Genomic DNA, 19,640 nt, shown 5'->3' on the forward strand with positions numbered 1-19,640 from the left:
ACGTTGAAACTAATGTTGTTACACTGTTCTGCCAGTAGGTGGTGACCAGTGACTGTTAAAATGTATTTGATGTATCAGAATCATTAATTCCAGACCTCAAAAGAAATTGACTATGGTGGTATATGTGATCTCCACATTAAGTATTAAGGGAATGACGATTTGACCCTGATCTTGTTCGGTCTTAAATCAGAAGATGTTTGTTGGTAATACTTTACAATAAGGTTGCGTTAACATTATTTAACTGCATTAGTTAACATTAACTAATAATGAATTGCTCTTCTTCAGCATTTATTAATATTTGTTAATGTTAATTTCAACATTTACTAATACGTTATTAAAATCAAATGTTGTATTTGTTAACATTATTAAATGCACTGTGAAGTAAACAACCAACAAACAGCTGTATTTTTAACGTTAACAAAGATTAATAATTACAGTAATGTATTGCACATTGTTAGTTCATGTTAGATAATACATTAACTAATGTTAAAGCTGCCGTAGGTAACTTTTGTAAAAAAATATTTTTTACATATTTGTTAAACCTGACATTATGTCCTGACAGTAGAATATGAGACAGATAATCTGTGAAAAAAATCAAGCTCCTCTAGCTCCTCCCAGTGGTCCTATTGCCATTTGCAGAAATACACCGCTCCCGGTAAGAAACAACCAATCAGAGCCAGGAGGAGTGTCTTAGCAGTGTCAATCAATCAAGCTCGCGTGCACGCTGATCACACTCCTGTCATGCACAGCGCCAGCGCGTACAGGCGTCAAATTCAAGATTACCGGTGTGCCGCAGCTTTGCTTATGGCGAAATAAAACAATGTTATATGCAAAGGACCACCCTGAAATCTACAAGAAACCATGCCATACATAATTTGTCAGTCCTGTTTTGAAATTATCTTAGTTGTGTAGTTCTTAAAAAATTAAACAAATCAAGCAGGGATACTTACTTGTCAAGCAGAAATGTGGCTCACTCTGCATCGGTTTTTAATCCGTTCAGGACACGTAGCTCCCTCCACCTCGGAAAAGCCGCTCCGATATTTACCCTCGTTTTATTTCGGGCTCTATCTAATTCTTTCTTTTTGGCTTTTTTATCATCGTCATCTGTCTTTTTCCGTTTACCCGTCTTTATTTTATGAGCAGGTGCCACTCGAGGAATTGACAGTTTGGATTGTTTTTCCGCCATAAGCAAAGCTGCGGCACACCGGTAATCTTGAAGCCTGTATGCGCTGGCGCTGTGCATGGCAGGGGTGAGATCAGCGCGCACGCGAGCTTGATTGATTGACACTGCGAAGACACTCCTCCTGGCTCTGATTGGTTGTTTCTTACCGGGAGCGGTGTATTTCTGCAAATGGCAATAGGACCACTGGGAGGAGCTAGAGGAGCTTGATTTTTTCACAGATTATCTGTCTCATATTCTACTGTCAGGACATAATGTCAGGTTTAAAATTTTTTTTACAAAAGTTACCTACAGCAGCTTTAACAAATAAAAACCTTATTGTAAAATGTTACTTATTTTTTAAATAAATTTCAACACAAAACGTATGACCACAATAACTTTAAGAAACATTTTTTGTTTGTTTGTTTAGATAAATCGGGGTTTGACCTGTAATGTGATGCAGTTAGACAAGGTTACATTTGATAAATATTATTAAATTGTAAAGAAATAAAATACATATCTTTGTCGAAAGAATTCCAGGCGCAGTTCACTCTCAGCCAATAAGATTCCACGTAGCATTTTCATGGATCAGTCGTCTCTTCTGATTGGTTTATAACTTTTGACAGCGTTTAATCCAAAAGCAAATTAATTTCTGCAAGAGCACGGAGAGATTCGTGAGCGCACATGTGCAGTTTGAGCGCGCAGGACACGTTTGAGCACGCAGGAAACAGTTTGAGTGTGCACACGCAATATCTGAGCGAGAGGAGAGGCAGTTCATAAGAGAGCACTGTACATTTGAGCGCGCGCGTCCAGATTTGCGCGAGAGCAGAGGAAATCCGCGCGCGAGCGGACAGATTTGCGCTCGCGCATTACATTGATATGCTCTCGCGTCACAATAATGTGCTCTCGACATTTGACAGTAAAATAACGCCACACTTTAAAGGCTCCTAATTTTGATTTGGAGTCCTACAATAGGTTTACATGCATCCAACGTCAAAAAAACACTCATTTTCTCATAATATACATTGCTTTTCTTCTTTTGTATTCAAAGTAGGCTAATATAGGTTTGAAACAACATGAGGGTGAGTAAATGATGACGGAATTTTACATTTTGAGTTAAAGGTGTAAAGGTACGATTTTTTGCAGTAAAATATCCAAAAACAACTAGGCCAGTGTTATATATTTTGTTCACTTACTTGAGTACTTACAATATCCCAACTAAATAAATAAAGTTGTAATGTGGTGAGATGTTTATTAAAATTATTATTATCGCTTATTAAAATATTTCATGCATCTTTTTGGAAAATGACCGACTTTTTACTGGGTGGGCCCAGGCCACTGAATTGAAGGGGTGTCAATTGCTGTAAATTCATTCAATGATTGTACTCAGTTAGCTTAAGGGCTATGATGACTAATTAGGCTTTGAAAATGAATAATTCCACGATTTATAAAAACATGAATTTAAAGGTGGAATATGTAGTTTCTGAGACACTAGTGCAGGGCCGGATTTATGCGTATTATGGGCATGCTCAGTTACAATGGGGAGAATTATTATAATTTCTTGGACCTGCTTGAACCTGGAGATGAGGTCGTGGCAGACGAGGGTTCAGCATCAATGATATGCTCTCCATCGCAAGCCTCAGAGTTCTGCTGGAAAGGGTCATTCCAAGGGTCGAGGAAAACCACATTTGGGATTGTGTTGTGCCACTCACATTAATCAAATCTGGCATAATTGCTATTGTATGGTTAATTATCAGGGACCAATGTTTCTTGGGGACATCCTACCAGAAACGTACATTATCTGTCCTTGAATTGTGAATAAAAATCCAAAAAATCTCTAAAACTGACTGATGGTTGATTTCTGTCAGTTGTTCTGTAAATGAATATGTCATTCATTAAGTTCTCAGATATTTTTTTCTTTATTAAACACTTAATTTTCAACACTTGAAAATTACAAATCCGGTTTTTGTCCTTGCCCCCAGCCAAATTAGAGCTACGGCGTTCATAGTTTTGTTATGATAAAAACTGTTATTTAGACAAAAAAACTTCATCAATAACAAGTTTAAGCTGTTATCATTCACATCAATTGATTAAAAACATGAATAATTTCTACAAATAAATACTATTTTACAACTGTCCCCATGTTTTCGGTCAGTCCTGTCACGTTCACATAAAACTCTACATAAAATGTTTGCAATAGGCCTTTAAGGGTATGACTCAGAGGAAGTGACATCATTTGATTGAGGTAAAACTGTCACTGATCAAGGGTGAGTTCTATCATTGAATTTTATGATTTTAAGCTTGTTTTTGTATGTCTTTTTTGAGGAGGACGAGCTAAAGTGTCAGGCCCTGTCACGGTAAAATATTCCAGAAAATAATGACATTTTTTAAATCCAAAACATGTCTAAAAAGGTAACTGAAATTGCTTGCTTGCATGTTAGCAGTTTTTAAGCTAGCATGCTAGCAGCCTGAGTAACGGCAGTTTAAAATGGCGACCATCAGGTCCTGTCACATCAGTCCCGTCACATTCCCGTGACACGGCCTGACAAATGAATGGCATTGTTCTTTTTATTACATTTATTGCATATAATATGTATTTAATGCATGCCATAGCAAAATATTATTTGAATAAATAGACATAAAACACTGTAAATGTGAAGGTTTTTATGCTCATCTACATTTTTTTTTTTTTTTCGTCCCTCTTTTACCTAGGCATGTGTAGCACTGCTTTTGAGATTGCACTTTGTATATTAATGATATTTCACTTCATATTGCAGCTTGGTAATAACAGTGATACCATGGTAACATCTACATTAATACCTAGGAAATTACATGCAATTTCCGTTATTACCATGTAATTTTCTAAGTAATAAAGTAGATATTACCAAAGTATTACCCTGTTATTACTGAGCCGTAATATGATGTGGTACCACAGTTACTTTACATTGTGCTATTCAGTTAAATGTCTATTGATTACATTTGCTGTATCGTAGTAAAATGTACTTTATATTATGAAGTTATATTTCCATAGAACGACACAGTAACTGAATCGAGTATAACATTTAGATGACTGAAATGGTTGTGTGACAGTACGTGTGGTGTATGTTGCAGGTAAAAGAGAGAGGGGCAAAAGAGTTCTAAGAAAGAGAAGCTCCAAGACAAAGTGAAAGAGCTACAAGAGGCCTTAGTAGTACCATTACAACTTTGTTTTCACTCCCGTCTGTGTTTGTGCCATTCAAGTAGTTTATTGTTATTGTATCCGGCCATGCGATTGATAAATTACATTTTAACGAACTTTTAAATGAATTATTAAATGAAATGTTTTTATATTGAAATAAAATAAAATTAGTTTAATTAAAATTAGGTTTGGACAATATCAGTTGTCAACGAAATCCATTATGTCAGTCCTGTCACACAGGAAGTTATGATATAAAAATGTAGTATTTGAGGAAATATTGATGAATTGATCTCTTAAAGTGTTTAGATGAAGTTGGGGGTATATTATTTGAATAAATAGACATTACACTGTAAATTTGAAGGTTTTTATGCTCATCTACAATTTTGGGTCTAGCTAGCCCCTCTTTTGTTTGACAACACTTCGAACGTCAACAGGAAGTTACTCCACCCAGGATCGCTTAGAGCACCTTTAAGTTCAGTTTGACAATAATAGATGGATTTTTTCTAGATGATAAAATTTCTGTCACGACAACTTTCAGTGTGTTTGTCATGGTAATGGATATATGACAATGTTGATATGTTTGGTCTTGGTGGACTAGATCTGCTACTGCTGCTGCTGCTGTTATTGCTGCTGGAAAGCAAGTTCAGGACTTGCTACTTGCCAGTAAATAAACAGACATTCAGTATTGCATTCATGAATTACCCATAGCAGATCTATACAGGTGGAGCTGGGGAAGGTGGAGGGTTTCTCAAAGCGCGCCGCAACTACAGCAAATGCTATCAAAGCACTAGAAGGTTGAGCAAGCGAACTCATTGGCTACTGATAGAGCAGGAACCAATCAGCTGTGCCCTAAAGAGAACGATGCGATTGCAAGAAGACTGAGTTTAGGACCTATCAGCCATCTAGAGTTTCATGACAGAACTTTGTGTTTTTAGGTAACTATTCCTATGAGCTTCAAGACTGACCTAAATCTTTCTAATACAAGAATAGTGGATAGTGCACCAAATTATTATTATCATTGTCCATTTAGAGTCTCATTTAGAGTAGGGTTGCGTTTTAGACAGGCTCTACAATGCACTCAAGTTTGCAGCCATGTAGCATTTATGCAACTAAAAACATTTATTCAAAGGGGTCATATAGAACTTTTATATACATATATACATAAACAGTCATAAACAGATTGGGTCATACATAAAGAACTATATAAATAAACATGACTCGTCTTGACGTTTAAAACAAAGTAAATGTGTCTGTGATGACTTGATGATCCTCTCCGGTCTTGTCGTCTCTCAAGTTCTTCTCAGACGTGGACAGGCTCCGAGTCTCTGGTGCGGCGGCTCTGAGTTCCTGTCAGGTTGGGGTTGGACTTCAGGCTTCAGTCGAGTCTCGAGTTCGAGCCCTCCGCCGAGGACAGCTAGTCTGTTATTTCCTATCCAATACAAAGATTAAATGAACAAGTCAAGGAATGATTTTAGAGCTGATTTACAAGAGAACTGAATTCTGTTTGCATCACTGACTCTGTTATGTTCCTGTTTATTAATGTGAACACTCCAATGAAGACAAATCTGAAAACAATCTCACTAGAAACAATCCAGAATTGAAGGCAAATGATAATAATCTACTCTGTCTGTTACACTTCCTCACACCTGTAATCGCTGATCGAGTGAATCTCCTGAACCTCTCCAATCTACATCATTTCGAATCCATTTGTGTTGTAACATCTGCTCTGTCGTCGGCCGTTTAGTCGGATCCCGGGTCAGGCACTGGCTAATCAGGTCTCTGCATTCTGTGCGCATTTTAATAAGGAGAGAGCTGGTTAGTCATGACCACGTGACTTGGCATCTATGAAAACAGCACCTGAAACATGATTAATGTCATGTAAAATGTTCCACACTTCACCTTTAACTGCGCAGAGCCTTTTGCTTTATGTGTGTGTTTAATGTTCTCCATATTATTCCCTCACCTTTGGATAAGCTGGAGTTCTGAAATGTGACTTTGGCTCGTGTGATTTCCACTCTGTCCTGAAAAGGAGAACATGCGTTCACCATCTCATACAGCAACACTCCTAGAGACCAGACATTCGCTGGGACGGCGTGGAATCGAGGGTCTGTCAAGGCTTCAGGTGGGCAGTAATACAGCACTCCTGTAAGAAAGACATTTGGACATTGTTGAGCTTTTTTAAAAGCATCAAATAATCAGTAAGCTCACTACATTCACTCCCAAAACGCTCACCACGGTATAGGTCCCTCTCGTAGCCATCGCTGCTAAACAGCTGACCGCAGCCAAAGTCTATCAGCTTGAGCTCTAACGTGTTTTTCTTCAACAGGAAGTTCTGCGCATGGACGTCATTGTGAAAAACGCCGTGCTCAATGCAGTGTTGTACCGCCAGCACAGCCTGTGGCATGATGACCCGCGCTGTCGTTTCGTCCAGTTGAGGATGACGAACGATGAAGTCCAGCAAGCTCTCGCAGGGTTCAGGGAACTCCATGACCAGAGTGAATTTTCGAGGATGTTCAAACCACTCGTACAGTTGTATGATGTAGGGGCTGATGGGTTCTCGCCTCATCATCAGCAGCAGCGCCACTTCTGTAACGAGAGGCTTGGGATGCCCGGGCTAGAGAAAAGCAGTAGACAGAAGGTTAGCTGGGTAAAAATCTGAAGAAAACGTATCATTTTTAAATGGACTTTTCTTTGATCTTTTCAGATGTGTTCAACAGAGTCTTTTTGGTCATTTGGTGTTTCTGGGCTTATTTGTCTGTTACATTTACACCTAATGCTTCCTACAGGTGTATTGACTACAGTAATCTGCACTTAAACAACACATTCCGGTTTTGGCCAACTTACAATATCAAGGTAACAATTGTTGTCAGTCTTGCGAATCCGCTTGATGGCAACCTGAGAAAACAAACAAACAGACAAATTGATCTAACTATTAAACCATCTCTTAAATGTTTTAAATATGTTTTGATGCACGCAAGAGCAACACGTTTGCACAGTTCGGTAAGATTGACCTTTTTGGCGTCAAATTTGCGCGTTCCTTCGTACACCCTGCCAAATCCTCCAGATCCAATCATCTCTCCCGCGTTGTAGAGAGACTCAAAGGGCTCTGAAAACAAAGAGAAAAATATGAGCTTGATAGATCCTTTGTTTGATTTTAAAAATATCAGTGCTGGTTGTGTCGAGAAAATAATATTAATATGGGAAAAATAACATGAATATCCTCTGAAAACAAGCCTTAAGATATATTTAGTGGAAAACAAGACGACATAACATTGGAGAAATAATGCCTGGCGATTTACCGTTATTTGTCTTGACGGCGGAGCGATCTGGAGCAGGTGACGGTTCAGGATCAGGCTCTGACTCCAGATCTGCTGGAAGGACAAAAGGCTCCACAACATCCACAGCACTACTGTGGAAACAGCAGCCGAAAGGACTCTTCATAGCCTTCCACAGCCTCCGGAAGAAAGAACCAAATCCTTTCCTCTTCCGACGTTTTGTAGGTTTTTCTGAAACGAAGCAAAACAATTGAAAACGACTATTAGAAACATCTCTGACCTCAAATTAAACAATGACATAACTTACATTTTACTGTTAAACTCTTATATCTGTAATGTTACAAATCAAAAGTAGGTCAATTTTGCTGAGCAACAGTAAATGTGACCGAACATTAACGTGTTAAAAACCTGAAGCAGTCTTATGCGTGAAACAGCAGAATCTCTATCTGTACACTTTACAGCGCCCGGCCTTATTTCAGTCTCACCTGTTGAGCTCTTGTTCACAGGAGAAGCCTCCTCCACGGCACCCCGAGCAGCTCGGCCATTTGAAGTCTCTGGCGGCCCGACAGGAACTTGACCCGGCAGCGGAGGGCACATCCACTCCTCGAGGCTGTCGGACCTGGACAAACGCCGGTTGCCCTGTTGGTTTGGGCGATCTGATCCATCACCACTCCACCTCCATATGACGCTGTACGAGCCTCTGCTGCTGAGGCTCAACAACTCTCCGCATGACCGCCTCTCTACATTGTCCTCAGAGAGGGACAGACATGATGCGGACATGACGTCCGGTGAAGAATCTGTCTGAGTGGATCTGGAGCGGCCGAAGGCTGGAATATTTCAAACATCACAAACTGTTTTTTAATAATATCAATGATCAGTGTCAGTGGTCACATCAAATTGTTAACTTTCGTCTTTCAGTGATAAATCATTTATTAACTGAGCCATAACTCGTTTAATAAAAGCCTGTTCTGACCTCTGTGAGAGCGTTTATCAAGCCTTTTAAATGGAGTGGACGGACGTCCATCGTCTGGGCTCTGCTGGCTGCCGCTCTGCCACTTCCTCCTCCAGTGGTCCTGACCTGTGGACACAAAAACAGAAAACTCTGACGGCAGAGGTGTTAAATATCCAGATATCTCCTGGCTCAGTGTCTGGGTCGGGTCTGGCAGCGGATCCTGAACGCGGTCATCAGAACCGGGTCTCCGAACCTCCTGAGAGGAAGCAGCTCTCCTGGATCTGGAGCGGCCTGAGGCTGGAATATTTCAGACATCACATAGTTAGTCATGTTTTATTAATAATCAATAATCAACATCAGTGTCTTGGTACTATAGTTACTCAAATTGAAGAGTTTACTTCATATGCAAGGAATCAAATACTTGTGATCACTTAACGTTAGCTGGGAAAATCAGGGGATCAAATGGGTTCCCTCGCACAAGTTTCTTCACATTAATTTAGTAAATCATTGTACAACATCATACCATAACACACCATGAACGGATGAAAAACTAAAGCCCTCACCTCCTCTTTCACCCCCGTGAGACGTCGACATCCTCTTCCAAACGGCAATAAAAACAATAACTTACAAAATACAATATATAAAAAAAGAATGAAATCAGGAATAATCCTGAAAAAAATAAAATAAAAAATAAATAAAATAAAAGCTAAAATAAAATAATTAAATGAAACTCCTACAATAAAAAGAACAATAAAATAAAAGTGTCCTCAGAAATAATATCAAGTCTTTTGAAATAAATAAAACTATGTAAAAGAAATCTCCTCCGCGCTCCTTCTAGAATAAAAGTCTCCTCCGAACAGCTTCACAATCTCAAGAAATGCTCCGCAAAAGTCTCTTCTGAATTCGCTTCGCCTCTCAATCATCAACAGATGCGATCTGGTTCCAGTATATGCAGACAGAATTCATAACACGCGTCGCTATAGCAACAACATTTGAATCGCTCATATGCGCACACCTGAAGTCACGTGTGTGAGCAGAGCGCGAGCGCACATCGTTTTCTCTAAATACATACGAGATTTATCTAAACTGTTATACTCATTATAATCCGTGGAATTATTTGTGTCCAACATCTTCATTATTCATAATTGAATAATAAAAGGCACTTATAGTCTAGTGCAGTGGTTCCCAAACTGGGGTACGCGAACAAAATTCTGAGAAGTTCATTTAATTCTACCTTAAAATAATATTAAAACTGAGCATGTATTTCTAACTGCCAAAATGCCGTAATTCCATTTAATGAAATTACCTCATCATTTGGAGTCAAAAATCACTGTATCACACAAGCAGCATGATATGATAGATTGCGTGTAGAATCTGCTGCCTTAAATCGCGCTAAATTACTGTCGTTCTCGACAATGCACCTTTGTCTATGTTAAAGTGGGGATTTAGCACTTACTCGCATTAAGAACAAATATAGACACAGATAGTGGATTAATTTCGATTTAAGACTCAAACTTTCTCCGATACAAAAACATACCTTGTGTGAGTTCTTGTAGATGATAACGAGCAAGAACGCAATTGTTCCCAAATATCAACATGACTGCAATTAGGTCAAAAAACAAAACGTGCATTTTAAACACAGTAATGTCAATATTTACTCTATTTTGCAGTGAAATAATAGTTCGAACGAAAACCACAGCAGAACTACAACACACTGACGTGTTTCACGAACAATTCTGCGGCTCTGAACGAATCGTAAGAGTCAATGATTCAATGATTCATTCACAGCCACTTGCTTCGTTACTGAATGAATGACTCGATGACTCACTCATAAAACAAGTGACTTGCTGCCATCTACTGGCGGTTTTAGTTTAATATTTAAAAGTTTTACTTAGTTTTACCATCATTACATATTTCTCTACTGAACATTTTTTATTTAAAACATTATTTATTTTATAAAGTTATTCATGAAGGTAAAAAAATGCACTGGAAAATCAATTTAGGGGGCAAATATTGTCCCTTAATGGTAAAGGTGTGACTGCAGTCTAAGTGGAAGAGAGGGGTTACGCGGAAGGATGGTAACGGAGGTACTCCAAGCTAAAAAGTTTGGGAACCACTGATCTAAAGCATTAGAAATGGTCTGTTATCTCGATGAATTAAAATGGGAAATTTAAACTTCTTTTAAGTGAGTTTTACCTCACAACTGTAGAGTTAAAAAATAAAGTGTTTAATTTAAATATATATATATATATATATATATATATTATGGGGAAGAGAATAATATTGTAGTAAAATTATGTTTTTATTTAAATTATGAAGATGGTGGAACAAATACTACACAAATATGCATAACTGTAAATATTTACATATTTTACTACTATAAAGTACTATAATATTTTTGTAATATATTTCTTTGCATGACATTAATGTGAATGAGTTTTTTTTTTGTATTATTATGGTATTGAGTTTTAATGTTTTGGTGTGGACATGTTAAGGAAAATACAATATAAATGGTGAAATTTATGGAGAAAGTAGAACATTTAAAAAAAATGAATGAAACATTTTAAATATCAATTATTAAAGTAAATAACCTGTTTGACTTGATCTTATCCACATTAAAAAAAGGAATATTACATAAAATTGATATGAATATTTTGTTTATTTTATTAATTATTTATTTAAAATTGGCAAAATCAGTATAATTCAGAAGTTTGGGGTCAGTATGATTTTTTTTCATTCAGTATGATTTTAATACTCACCAAGGCTGCATTTATTTTGTTCCAAAATTGTAAAATATTATTAATTTAAAATAACTTTTCTTTTTTAATCCTTAATGTAAACTGTAATTTATTCCTGTGATCAAAGCTGAATTTTCAGCATCATTACTCCAGTCTTCAGTGACACTCTGTCATCCTTCAGAAATCATTCTAATATTCTGATTCACTGCTCAAGAAACATTTATCAATGTTCAAAACAGTACTTTGTAACATCACAAAAGCTGTCACTTTTGATTAATCTAAAGTATCCTTGCTGAATAAAGGTGTTAATTTTCTACAAAAACCATTGAAGCTTGTTTCTGGCACGGAATAAAATAAAATTAAGGTAACTGTGACTTTTTATCTCACTTTTTTTTTTTTTTTTTTTTTTAACTCAGAATTGTGAGTTTATATCTTGCAATTCTGACTTTTTCCCTCACAATTCCGAGTTTCTATTGAGACATAAAGTCAGAATTGTGATATTAAAAGATATTAAAAAATAAAAAATAAAATAACACAATGGTCAGTGAAAAGATTTTCACAAGATTATTGCTTTGGACTTGAATCTGTCATTAAAAATGAAAAGAAACGTTTATCTGATGATGTTCAGGCTATTGTTGCAAGAAAATGTATACTGAAATCAGTTGTATTATACACTTATTGGCTTCAGCCATAAATTGTGTAAAATAGGAATTATTTATGTTGCTACAATGCTATCCTTTGGCTTAGTGTGCGAATTTTTAATATTTAATCAGTCCAGTGATCTGTTTATAACACCAGTGTTAATTAATGTGTGTTGTCATTGACAAATAAATAAATACACAGTTTATATTATATGTTTTTATTATAGATGCATAAAGCATGTAAACACAACAAAAATATTAAATATGTGAAATCACACAAAATTTGGTGAACATGCGACAAATCGTCAGTCTGCTCTTGTTCCGACTGTTGGTCCATACACAGCTTTTTTGGTGGAGGAGATTGATCCACAACTGCATTGTCCTGTTGAAGAAACAGACATAATCATGTGACGCTGACCAGATTTACTGAGTGATCCACCATTTCAGTATGAGGGGTCTGAGTTGAAAAAGGATATGATTATCATCCCAGATGTTTAATTTCTAAATCTGAGTAAAACTGAGAGTCTAACCAGTGCTCTTTTCCGGTTCAGATGGGACCAGGTTCTCTGATGCAGTTGATGGTTGTGGCTCCTCAGTTTAAGATTCAGCTGCACCTTGTTGTAAATTTCCACACATAGTTTTTGTGGAGGTGACTGGTCCACACCTGCATTGTCCTGTTGAGGGAACATATATAATCGTGTAATGCTGGGAAGGTTAAATGAGTGCTTCTTGAACAATCTAAAGATGTATCTTTTTGAATAGAGGACCAATGTAAGGCTGAACCCCATCACTGACAATCCTCATTTTGGCTGCGTGAGATTCTCCAGCTTTGTTGTTGTTGAGCAACCGAAGGTTGAGCTGTTAAAGCTCCACCCTCTTCTGGAAAAGGGGCCGGGAGCATCAGCTCATTTGCATTTAAAGGGACACACAAAAACGGCGTGTTTTGGTTCACACCCAAAAAGGGGCAAATTTGATAAGCTATAATAAATAATCTGTGGGGTATTTTGAGTTGAAACTTCACAGACACATTCTGGGGACATTCTGAGGTCCCCTTTAATTTTTTTGAATAAATCTTAAAATAAGTAAAAACAAGAGATAGAAGGGACTTACAGAAGTCGGTGTTCTCTGTGGGGTCTTGGCAATTACAGACACTCCCTTTGGGATATTCTGCTGCCTCCACTGTTCCCTCCACTGCATAGGGATCCTGAGGTTTGCTTCTTGTTGTGGGGAACCTGCAGGCACATGTGCTCCCTGTGGGGTCCCTGAATGCATAGGCGCAACTTTTGCGATCCTGGAGGGCATGGTTGCTCCCTGGGTGGAAGGCGCAGGCACTGCTGCACCCTTCAGAGACTCCACGGACACTGGTGCTGCTTGCGGAGAACTGGCTCCTTGTTGGGTCCCAGCATGTACAGGCACTCCCACTGGAGTCCTGTTAGGTACAATTGCGTCCTGTTTGGACGTGGCTGGAATAGATACTCCCTGAACCGAAGAGGCTAGAGGCTTCTGCTGCAGCAGCTCCCATCTCAACGGCTCAGGAATTTTCAGTTTTTGCCTCTTCGGGATCTTGTCAGGCATGAGTGCTCCACTTGGGGCAGCCACAGTTGCCCTCTGTAGAGACTTGGGTGTTTCTTGTGGGGACACTCCCTGTTGGGACCCAGCAGGCAAAGGTGCTCCCAGTTCAGAAGAGGCATTTTGTGGATGCTTAACCAGATGATCAGGGATCTTGAGTTTTCCTCTTTTTTGGGACCCGACAGGCACAGGTGGTCCCTGTGGGTATCCAACAGGCACGGGTGCTACCTGTGGCCTTTTCTTCCTCCACTTTCTCCTCTTGTCTCTCTTTTTCAGTGATGCAACTGAGTAGGCCAAGATCACAGGCTCCTCAGATGCATGACTTAAGATCACTTTTTTTGAACCAGCAGAGTTCTGTTGGGACTTGACAAGCACGCGTGCTCCCTGTGTGGACCCGTCAGGTGCTTTTTGTGGCGCCTCCACTGTGATGACTCAGCCTTCTCTGATGAGGTGAGTTTTCTCCCCTCAGTTGTCTCAGAACCAGGTGCTCCCTGTTTGGACCTGGCAGAAAAGGGCATTGTCTTTTGCCTCCACTGCTTTGAGGTCTTCAGTGTTTCATCTGCAAAGTCAGAGTGCTTCTCAGAGGCCTCATGAGAAAGGCCAGGGAAGTGGGCCATGATGTTTCTCCTGCCTCCACTGTTCCCCCTCACTGGCCTGAGATGAGGTCCACAGGTCTTGAGGTCTCCTCAGACATGGGATCTGAAACTTCCATTATTGCCCACCAGCGGCCCTCAGCAAGGGCCGTGGTTAGCTCATCTGGGAATTCAGAAGATGATGACTGATCTGGACTCTCAGAAAACATGGTGGGAATGGATGACACACTCCATGATGGTTGATGGTGAATTTGATGGTGAAAGACAAACAATACTTTTTGCAATCTCTATCTGTGAAACATTATGAAAGAAAGAGATGAGTTGAGTAAACATACAAGCCTGAAAGCCCAAAGTATACTTGTGTCATCTGCGTTCTGCAATTTTCATCATTAGAATGTCCACGGATGTACGTGTGCAGCCTAATTTTTGTGTTCATGCTGACGGTGTGTGTACAACAGAGCATACGCTTGGTGAATGTTAAATGTACAGTTCACCCAAAAATGAAAATTCTGTCATCATTTACTCACCCTCAAGTTGTTCCAAACCTATATACAGTACATTTCTAATTTTTAAGATATTTGGAAGAATGTTTATAAGCAGATCTCACCCCTCATTGACTACCATAGTATTTTTTTCCTACTATGGTAATCAATGGGGGACAAGATCTGTTCAGCTACAAACATTCCTCCAAATATATTCAGCAGAACAAAGAAATTTATACAGGTTTGGAACAACTTGAGGGTGAGTAAATTATGACAGAATTTTCATTTTTGGGTGAACTATCCCTTTAAGACAGAAGAATGTTCCCTTACGAAAATTAACATGGTTGTAAAACAATGATAATGACCAATGAAATATAACTTTTGTAAATATATATATATACATTTACAAAAGTGATTTTATATACATAGAAAGCACATTAAATGCAAGTAAAATGTCTACTTTTAAGAATAAAAGAATAAAATCTCAAAATGTGGGTGAAATGTTCCATTGTCATTCAGTGTAAGACTAATATTTAGGTAAAAATTTAAACACTTATTCTGACCGGTACGTATTAAAATATATAAAAGAATAAGTGAGCATACTACATTTTATTGAATTTTAAACGAGTAAATAATTCTTGCTGACAAATGGCAAAACCTAGGATAGTGGCAAAGTTTAAACATGTAAAATTACAAATAATTAGCATTTGGGGTAAAAGTAATTAGTCTTTAATAAGGCATAAATTGGGTGTCTTCTGTAAATCATGGGAAAAATGTATGATATTTAATTTTTGCTCAGAAAAAAACCCTTTTATATATATAAAATAATTTGATTGTTATTGATTTACATATCAGCCTCCCATTTCCATAAAAACACCACTTTGTTGCATGCCTATTATCTAAATGTACAGTAAATCGAGTCAATAACATTCCACTGTTCAAGCAAATTCTTCTCCAAGTTTTATAAAAATATAAAAATTCAGATCCCCAAACCCTGTAAAAAGCACGTACTCACGATCACTCGCCGACTCGAGGCGCTGCGCTCAGAGTAACTCACCGAACATTCTAAGAACGCACGATCACAGTGACGTCACAGTGAGACCTAGAGACTGTTTCTGTGGGTTAAAACTGAACATGCAGTACAAATTTGCAACGGGAGCAAGAGAAGCTGCGGATCAGCAGTTTATTAATCATAACAGATATTACAATAATATATATATATATATATATATATATATATATATATATATATATATATAAATGGGAAAAACAAACATGAAACTGGTAAATAAAATAATTGTATATAGGCTATAGGCTGCAATTTAATAACATAATTTTATATATGAATGGTGTTTGTCAGCTGATTATGCCGTTGGAGTTTACAGTGTTGACAGTTCCGTAAAATGCATGACGAATAAAAAAATAAAAAAATAATTTAAAAATCACAAACAGGAGGTTTAGTTGACCAAACAGGCCTAACCTATAATTTAATGAATACATATTTCAATAATAAATTAGCCTGTACACAGTTTATGTAATGTATTTTTATTTCAAATGAGGAAAATAAAGTGGGTTCAATACAAGCATTTTAGAATTAAGTGTAGCCTAATTATCCAGAAATAATAATCTGTTTATAGCTACTTTTAAAAGTATACACAATAAGTTATAAACATATTTTAGTTCCCTTCACTCCACAACAAATCCTTCAAATTTAACCCTATATTTATAACAGAACAAGAATGAAAAAATATAGCTATAAACAAACAAATTATAATGAATTTACTAAAGCAAAACTGAAAGTAACGTTGGGCTCATGTAGCCTACCTTTCTCATTCGGCACAATTTTTTTTTGTATTCGCGATGTATTTTGTATTTGAAGCTAAACTATTATTTATTAGGTAAACAAGTGTTTGTAGGCTACTTCACCTGCTTTCCAATAACGACAGGGAAAATGGATTCATTAGGCAGAGGGATGAAACTCTGTGAAAAGTGCTGTTCTTCTTAGTTGGTAAAACACAGCTAGAGCAATTTTGTCTTGACTGTCTCAATACTTATGGAGGGCACTTATGTACATCTGACATATAAACATACATACAGGTGCTGGTCATATAATTAGAATATCATCAAAAAGTTGATTTATTTCACTAATTCCATTCAAAAAGTGAAACTTGTATAGTATATTCATTCATTACACACAGACTGATATATTTCAAATGTTTATTTCTTTTAATTTTGATGATTATAACTGACAACTAAGGAAAATCCCAAATTCAGTATCTCAGAAAATTAGAATATTGTGAAAAGGTTCATTATTGAAGACACTTGGTGCCACACTCTAATCAGCTAATTAACTCAAAACACCTGCAAAGGCCTTTAAATGGTCTCTCAGTCTAGTTCTGTAGGCTACACAATCATGGGGAAGACTGCTGACTTGACAGTTGTCCAAAAGACGACCATTCACATGCACCTGACGACCATTTGTGAGATTCACAAAGAGTGGACTGCAGCAGGAGTCAGTGCTTCAAGAACCACCACGCACAGACGTACGCAAGACATGGGTTTCAGCTGTCGCATTCCTTGTGTCAAGCTACTCTTGAACAACAGACGGCGTCAGAAGCGGCTAAAGACAAAAAGGACTGGACCGTTGCTGAGTGGTCCAAAGTTATGTTCTCTAATGAAAGTAAATTTTGCATTTCCTTTGGAAATCAGGGTCCCAGAGTCTGGAGGAAGAGAGGAGAGGCACACAATCCACGTTGCTTGAGGTCCAGTGTAAAGTTTCCACAGTCAGTGATGGTTTGGGGTGCCATGTCATCTGCTGGTGTTGATCCACTGTGTTTTCTGAAGGTCCAAGGTCAACGCAGCCATATACCAGGAAGTTTTAGAGCACTTCATGCTTCCTGCTGCTGACCAACTTTATGGAGATGCAGATTTCATTTTCCAACAGGACTTGGCACCTGCACACAGTGCCAAAGCTACCAGTACCTGGTTTAAGGACCATGGTATCCCTGTTCCTAATTGGCCAGCAAACTCGCCTGACCTTAACCCCATAGAAAATCTATGGGGTGTTGTGAAGAGGAAGATGCGATATGCCAGACCCAACAATGCAGAAGAGCTGAAGGCCACTATCAGAGCAACCTGGGCTCTCATAACACCTGAGCAGTGCCACAGACTGATCGACTCCATGCCACGCCGCATTGCTGCAGTAATTCAGGCAAAAGGAGCCCCAACTAAGTATTGAGTGCTGTACATGTTCATACTTTTCATGTTCATACTTTTCAGTTGGCCAAGATTTCTAAAAATCCTTTCTTTGTATTGGTCTTAAGTAATATTCTAATTTTCTGAGATACTGAATCTGGGATTTTCCTTAGTTGTTAGTTATAATCATCAAAATTAAAAGAAATAAACATTCTAATTATACTGTATGACCAGCACCTGTATGTGTGTGTGTGTGTTAATTGTCCAAATATTTAGTTACAAATAAATAAAATTAATGATGTTCAAATGATTCACCTAATAAGCTTATTAGGCTATTTATTAACAGTCAATCAAGTGTAAGACATTATGTTCAATTGGTTTTACAGTTTTTTTCAATTGCTAACATACATTTGTCCATTCTGTAGTCACATTTTCAAAACTCTAAACACATTTAGCAGAACATCCATCTGTTGTGGCCATACCATTAACACAATTCATGTCGTTTTCACACAAAATGCAATCAATTAACACATTTTTTAAATGCTTAAATTTTCTTTTCATATAAGCTTACCTCATACCAAAATCATGGATCTTTCTCATCTTATTTGCAAATGCTTAAACACAGCAAGTCAGAAATGAAGACCCAATGTTCCAATCTTTAAATATAGGATAAAACCTCTAATTCTGCAACAACAGCAGCTCAAAAGTATTGAAAAAAATATATAAAACAAATACTGAAACAATTGATAAGCATTTTTAATTAGCAGATCACTGAAATATTGAGCAGATTCCAGTCTCAGTTGGAAGTATAGTCAGGGGTTGAACTTCTTTCCATTACATGGACATACACAGTAAAATAGGACTCTTTGAATCGGATTCGTTCAGTGTGGATGAAGAACAACACAGAGGAGCAGAGAGAAAATAATATCTGGGTAAGGGAGAGGAATAGATGAAGGAGGAAAGGAGAAGTTGGATCAGGACAAGGGAGAAGAAGAGGTATGGGAGAGGAGGAAGAATGCTGGACTGTGCATCTCTGTTTTTTTCACTTACACGTGGAACCTATGAAAGCTTATTTCTGCCATGAATAGAAAATAAAAAAGGTAATTATGTCTTTTTATCTCACAATTCTGACTTTTTAAACTCAATTCCTATTGTTTATATATCACAATTCTGAGGGGAAAAAGTCAGAATTGTGAGATAAAAAGTCACAATTCCCTTTTATACTTTTTTTATTCTGTGGTGGAAAAAAGCTTCAACAGTAACCAAAGGCCATGTATGTTGGATTTGTTGTTGATCAATGGCAGCAATTTCATGTTTTCATTTCAGTAAAAGCTTCATGTAAATCTTTTACTACAACGATTCCACTACCATTGTTCCATATATGCAGAATATGTGGTCTGCGTAGGGCACTAACTACCAAGGGGACACCATCCCACCATCTATGGGCACCATCAACACCACACACCCAACCCCAGAAAGAGATTTCAACCAAGGGGGACACTGAAGTTCTGCATAGGGGACACATCTGACCAGTAGCTGCCCTGAGCAATTCTGTTACTTCCTTCTTCTTTTTCTACTGCACATTCTATAAAATAATGACTCACTGTTGCCAAGAATGCACACATTCAACACTCAACCAAAAATGTAGAATGGCTTGCATGCATTATACTATTACTGTAGTAAAAGGAAACTGAATTATAAAAACAATGGATTTCATATTTTCTCCAGTTTGAACCGAAACATGACAAGTAATGCAGTTTTCATAATGCCATCAACTGTTAGTATTTTGACAGTCATTGCGCTTTGATTGACTATATGTTCATGTTGAATAGAAAACTAGTGCTATGTTTTGACAGAA

General features: G+C 37.7%; 2 protein-coding genes across 2 annotated transcripts; both read right to left on the reverse strand.

Annotated features, from left to right (window-relative positions):
* Positions 1-5,437: 5,437 nt before the first annotated feature.
* On the reverse strand, positions 5,438-9,741 carry LOC125269862 (aurora kinase A-like). Its single transcript, XM_048192885.1, has 10 exons — positions 9,128-9,741; positions 8,586-8,861; positions 8,098-8,439; positions 7,637-7,843; positions 7,349-7,443; positions 7,182-7,232; positions 6,570-6,951; positions 6,301-6,480; positions 5,984-6,123; positions 5,438-5,766 (listed from the first exon to the last, which is right to left on the reverse strand). Exons 1-10 carry the CDS (start codon positions 9,156-9,158, stop codon positions 5,752-5,754), a joined length of 1,719 nt encoding a protein of 572 aa, XP_048048842.1. The 5' UTR covers positions 9,159-9,741; the 3' UTR covers positions 5,438-5,751.
* Positions 9,742-11,915: 2,174 nt separating this feature from the next.
* Positions 11,916-14,540, reverse strand: LOC125269485. The gene is made up of 3 exons (XM_048192383.1): positions 13,054-14,540; positions 12,474-12,617; positions 11,916-12,325 (listed from the first exon to the last, which is right to left on the reverse strand). The coding sequence occupies exons 1-3, from the start codon at positions 13,516-13,518 to the stop codon at positions 12,152-12,154; spliced, it is 783 nt and encodes a 260-aa protein (XP_048048340.1). The 5' UTR covers positions 13,519-14,540; the 3' UTR covers positions 11,916-12,151.
* Between the last annotated feature and the right edge of the window lie 5,100 nt (positions 14,541-19,640).

The sequence above is a fragment of the Megalobrama amblycephala genome, linkage group LG6 (genome assembly GCF_018812025.1).
Source record: "Megalobrama amblycephala isolate DHTTF-2021 linkage group LG6, ASM1881202v1, whole genome shotgun sequence".
In the NCBI taxonomy this organism is placed as follows: Eukaryota; Metazoa; Chordata; class Actinopteri; order Cypriniformes; family Xenocyprididae; genus Megalobrama; species Megalobrama amblycephala.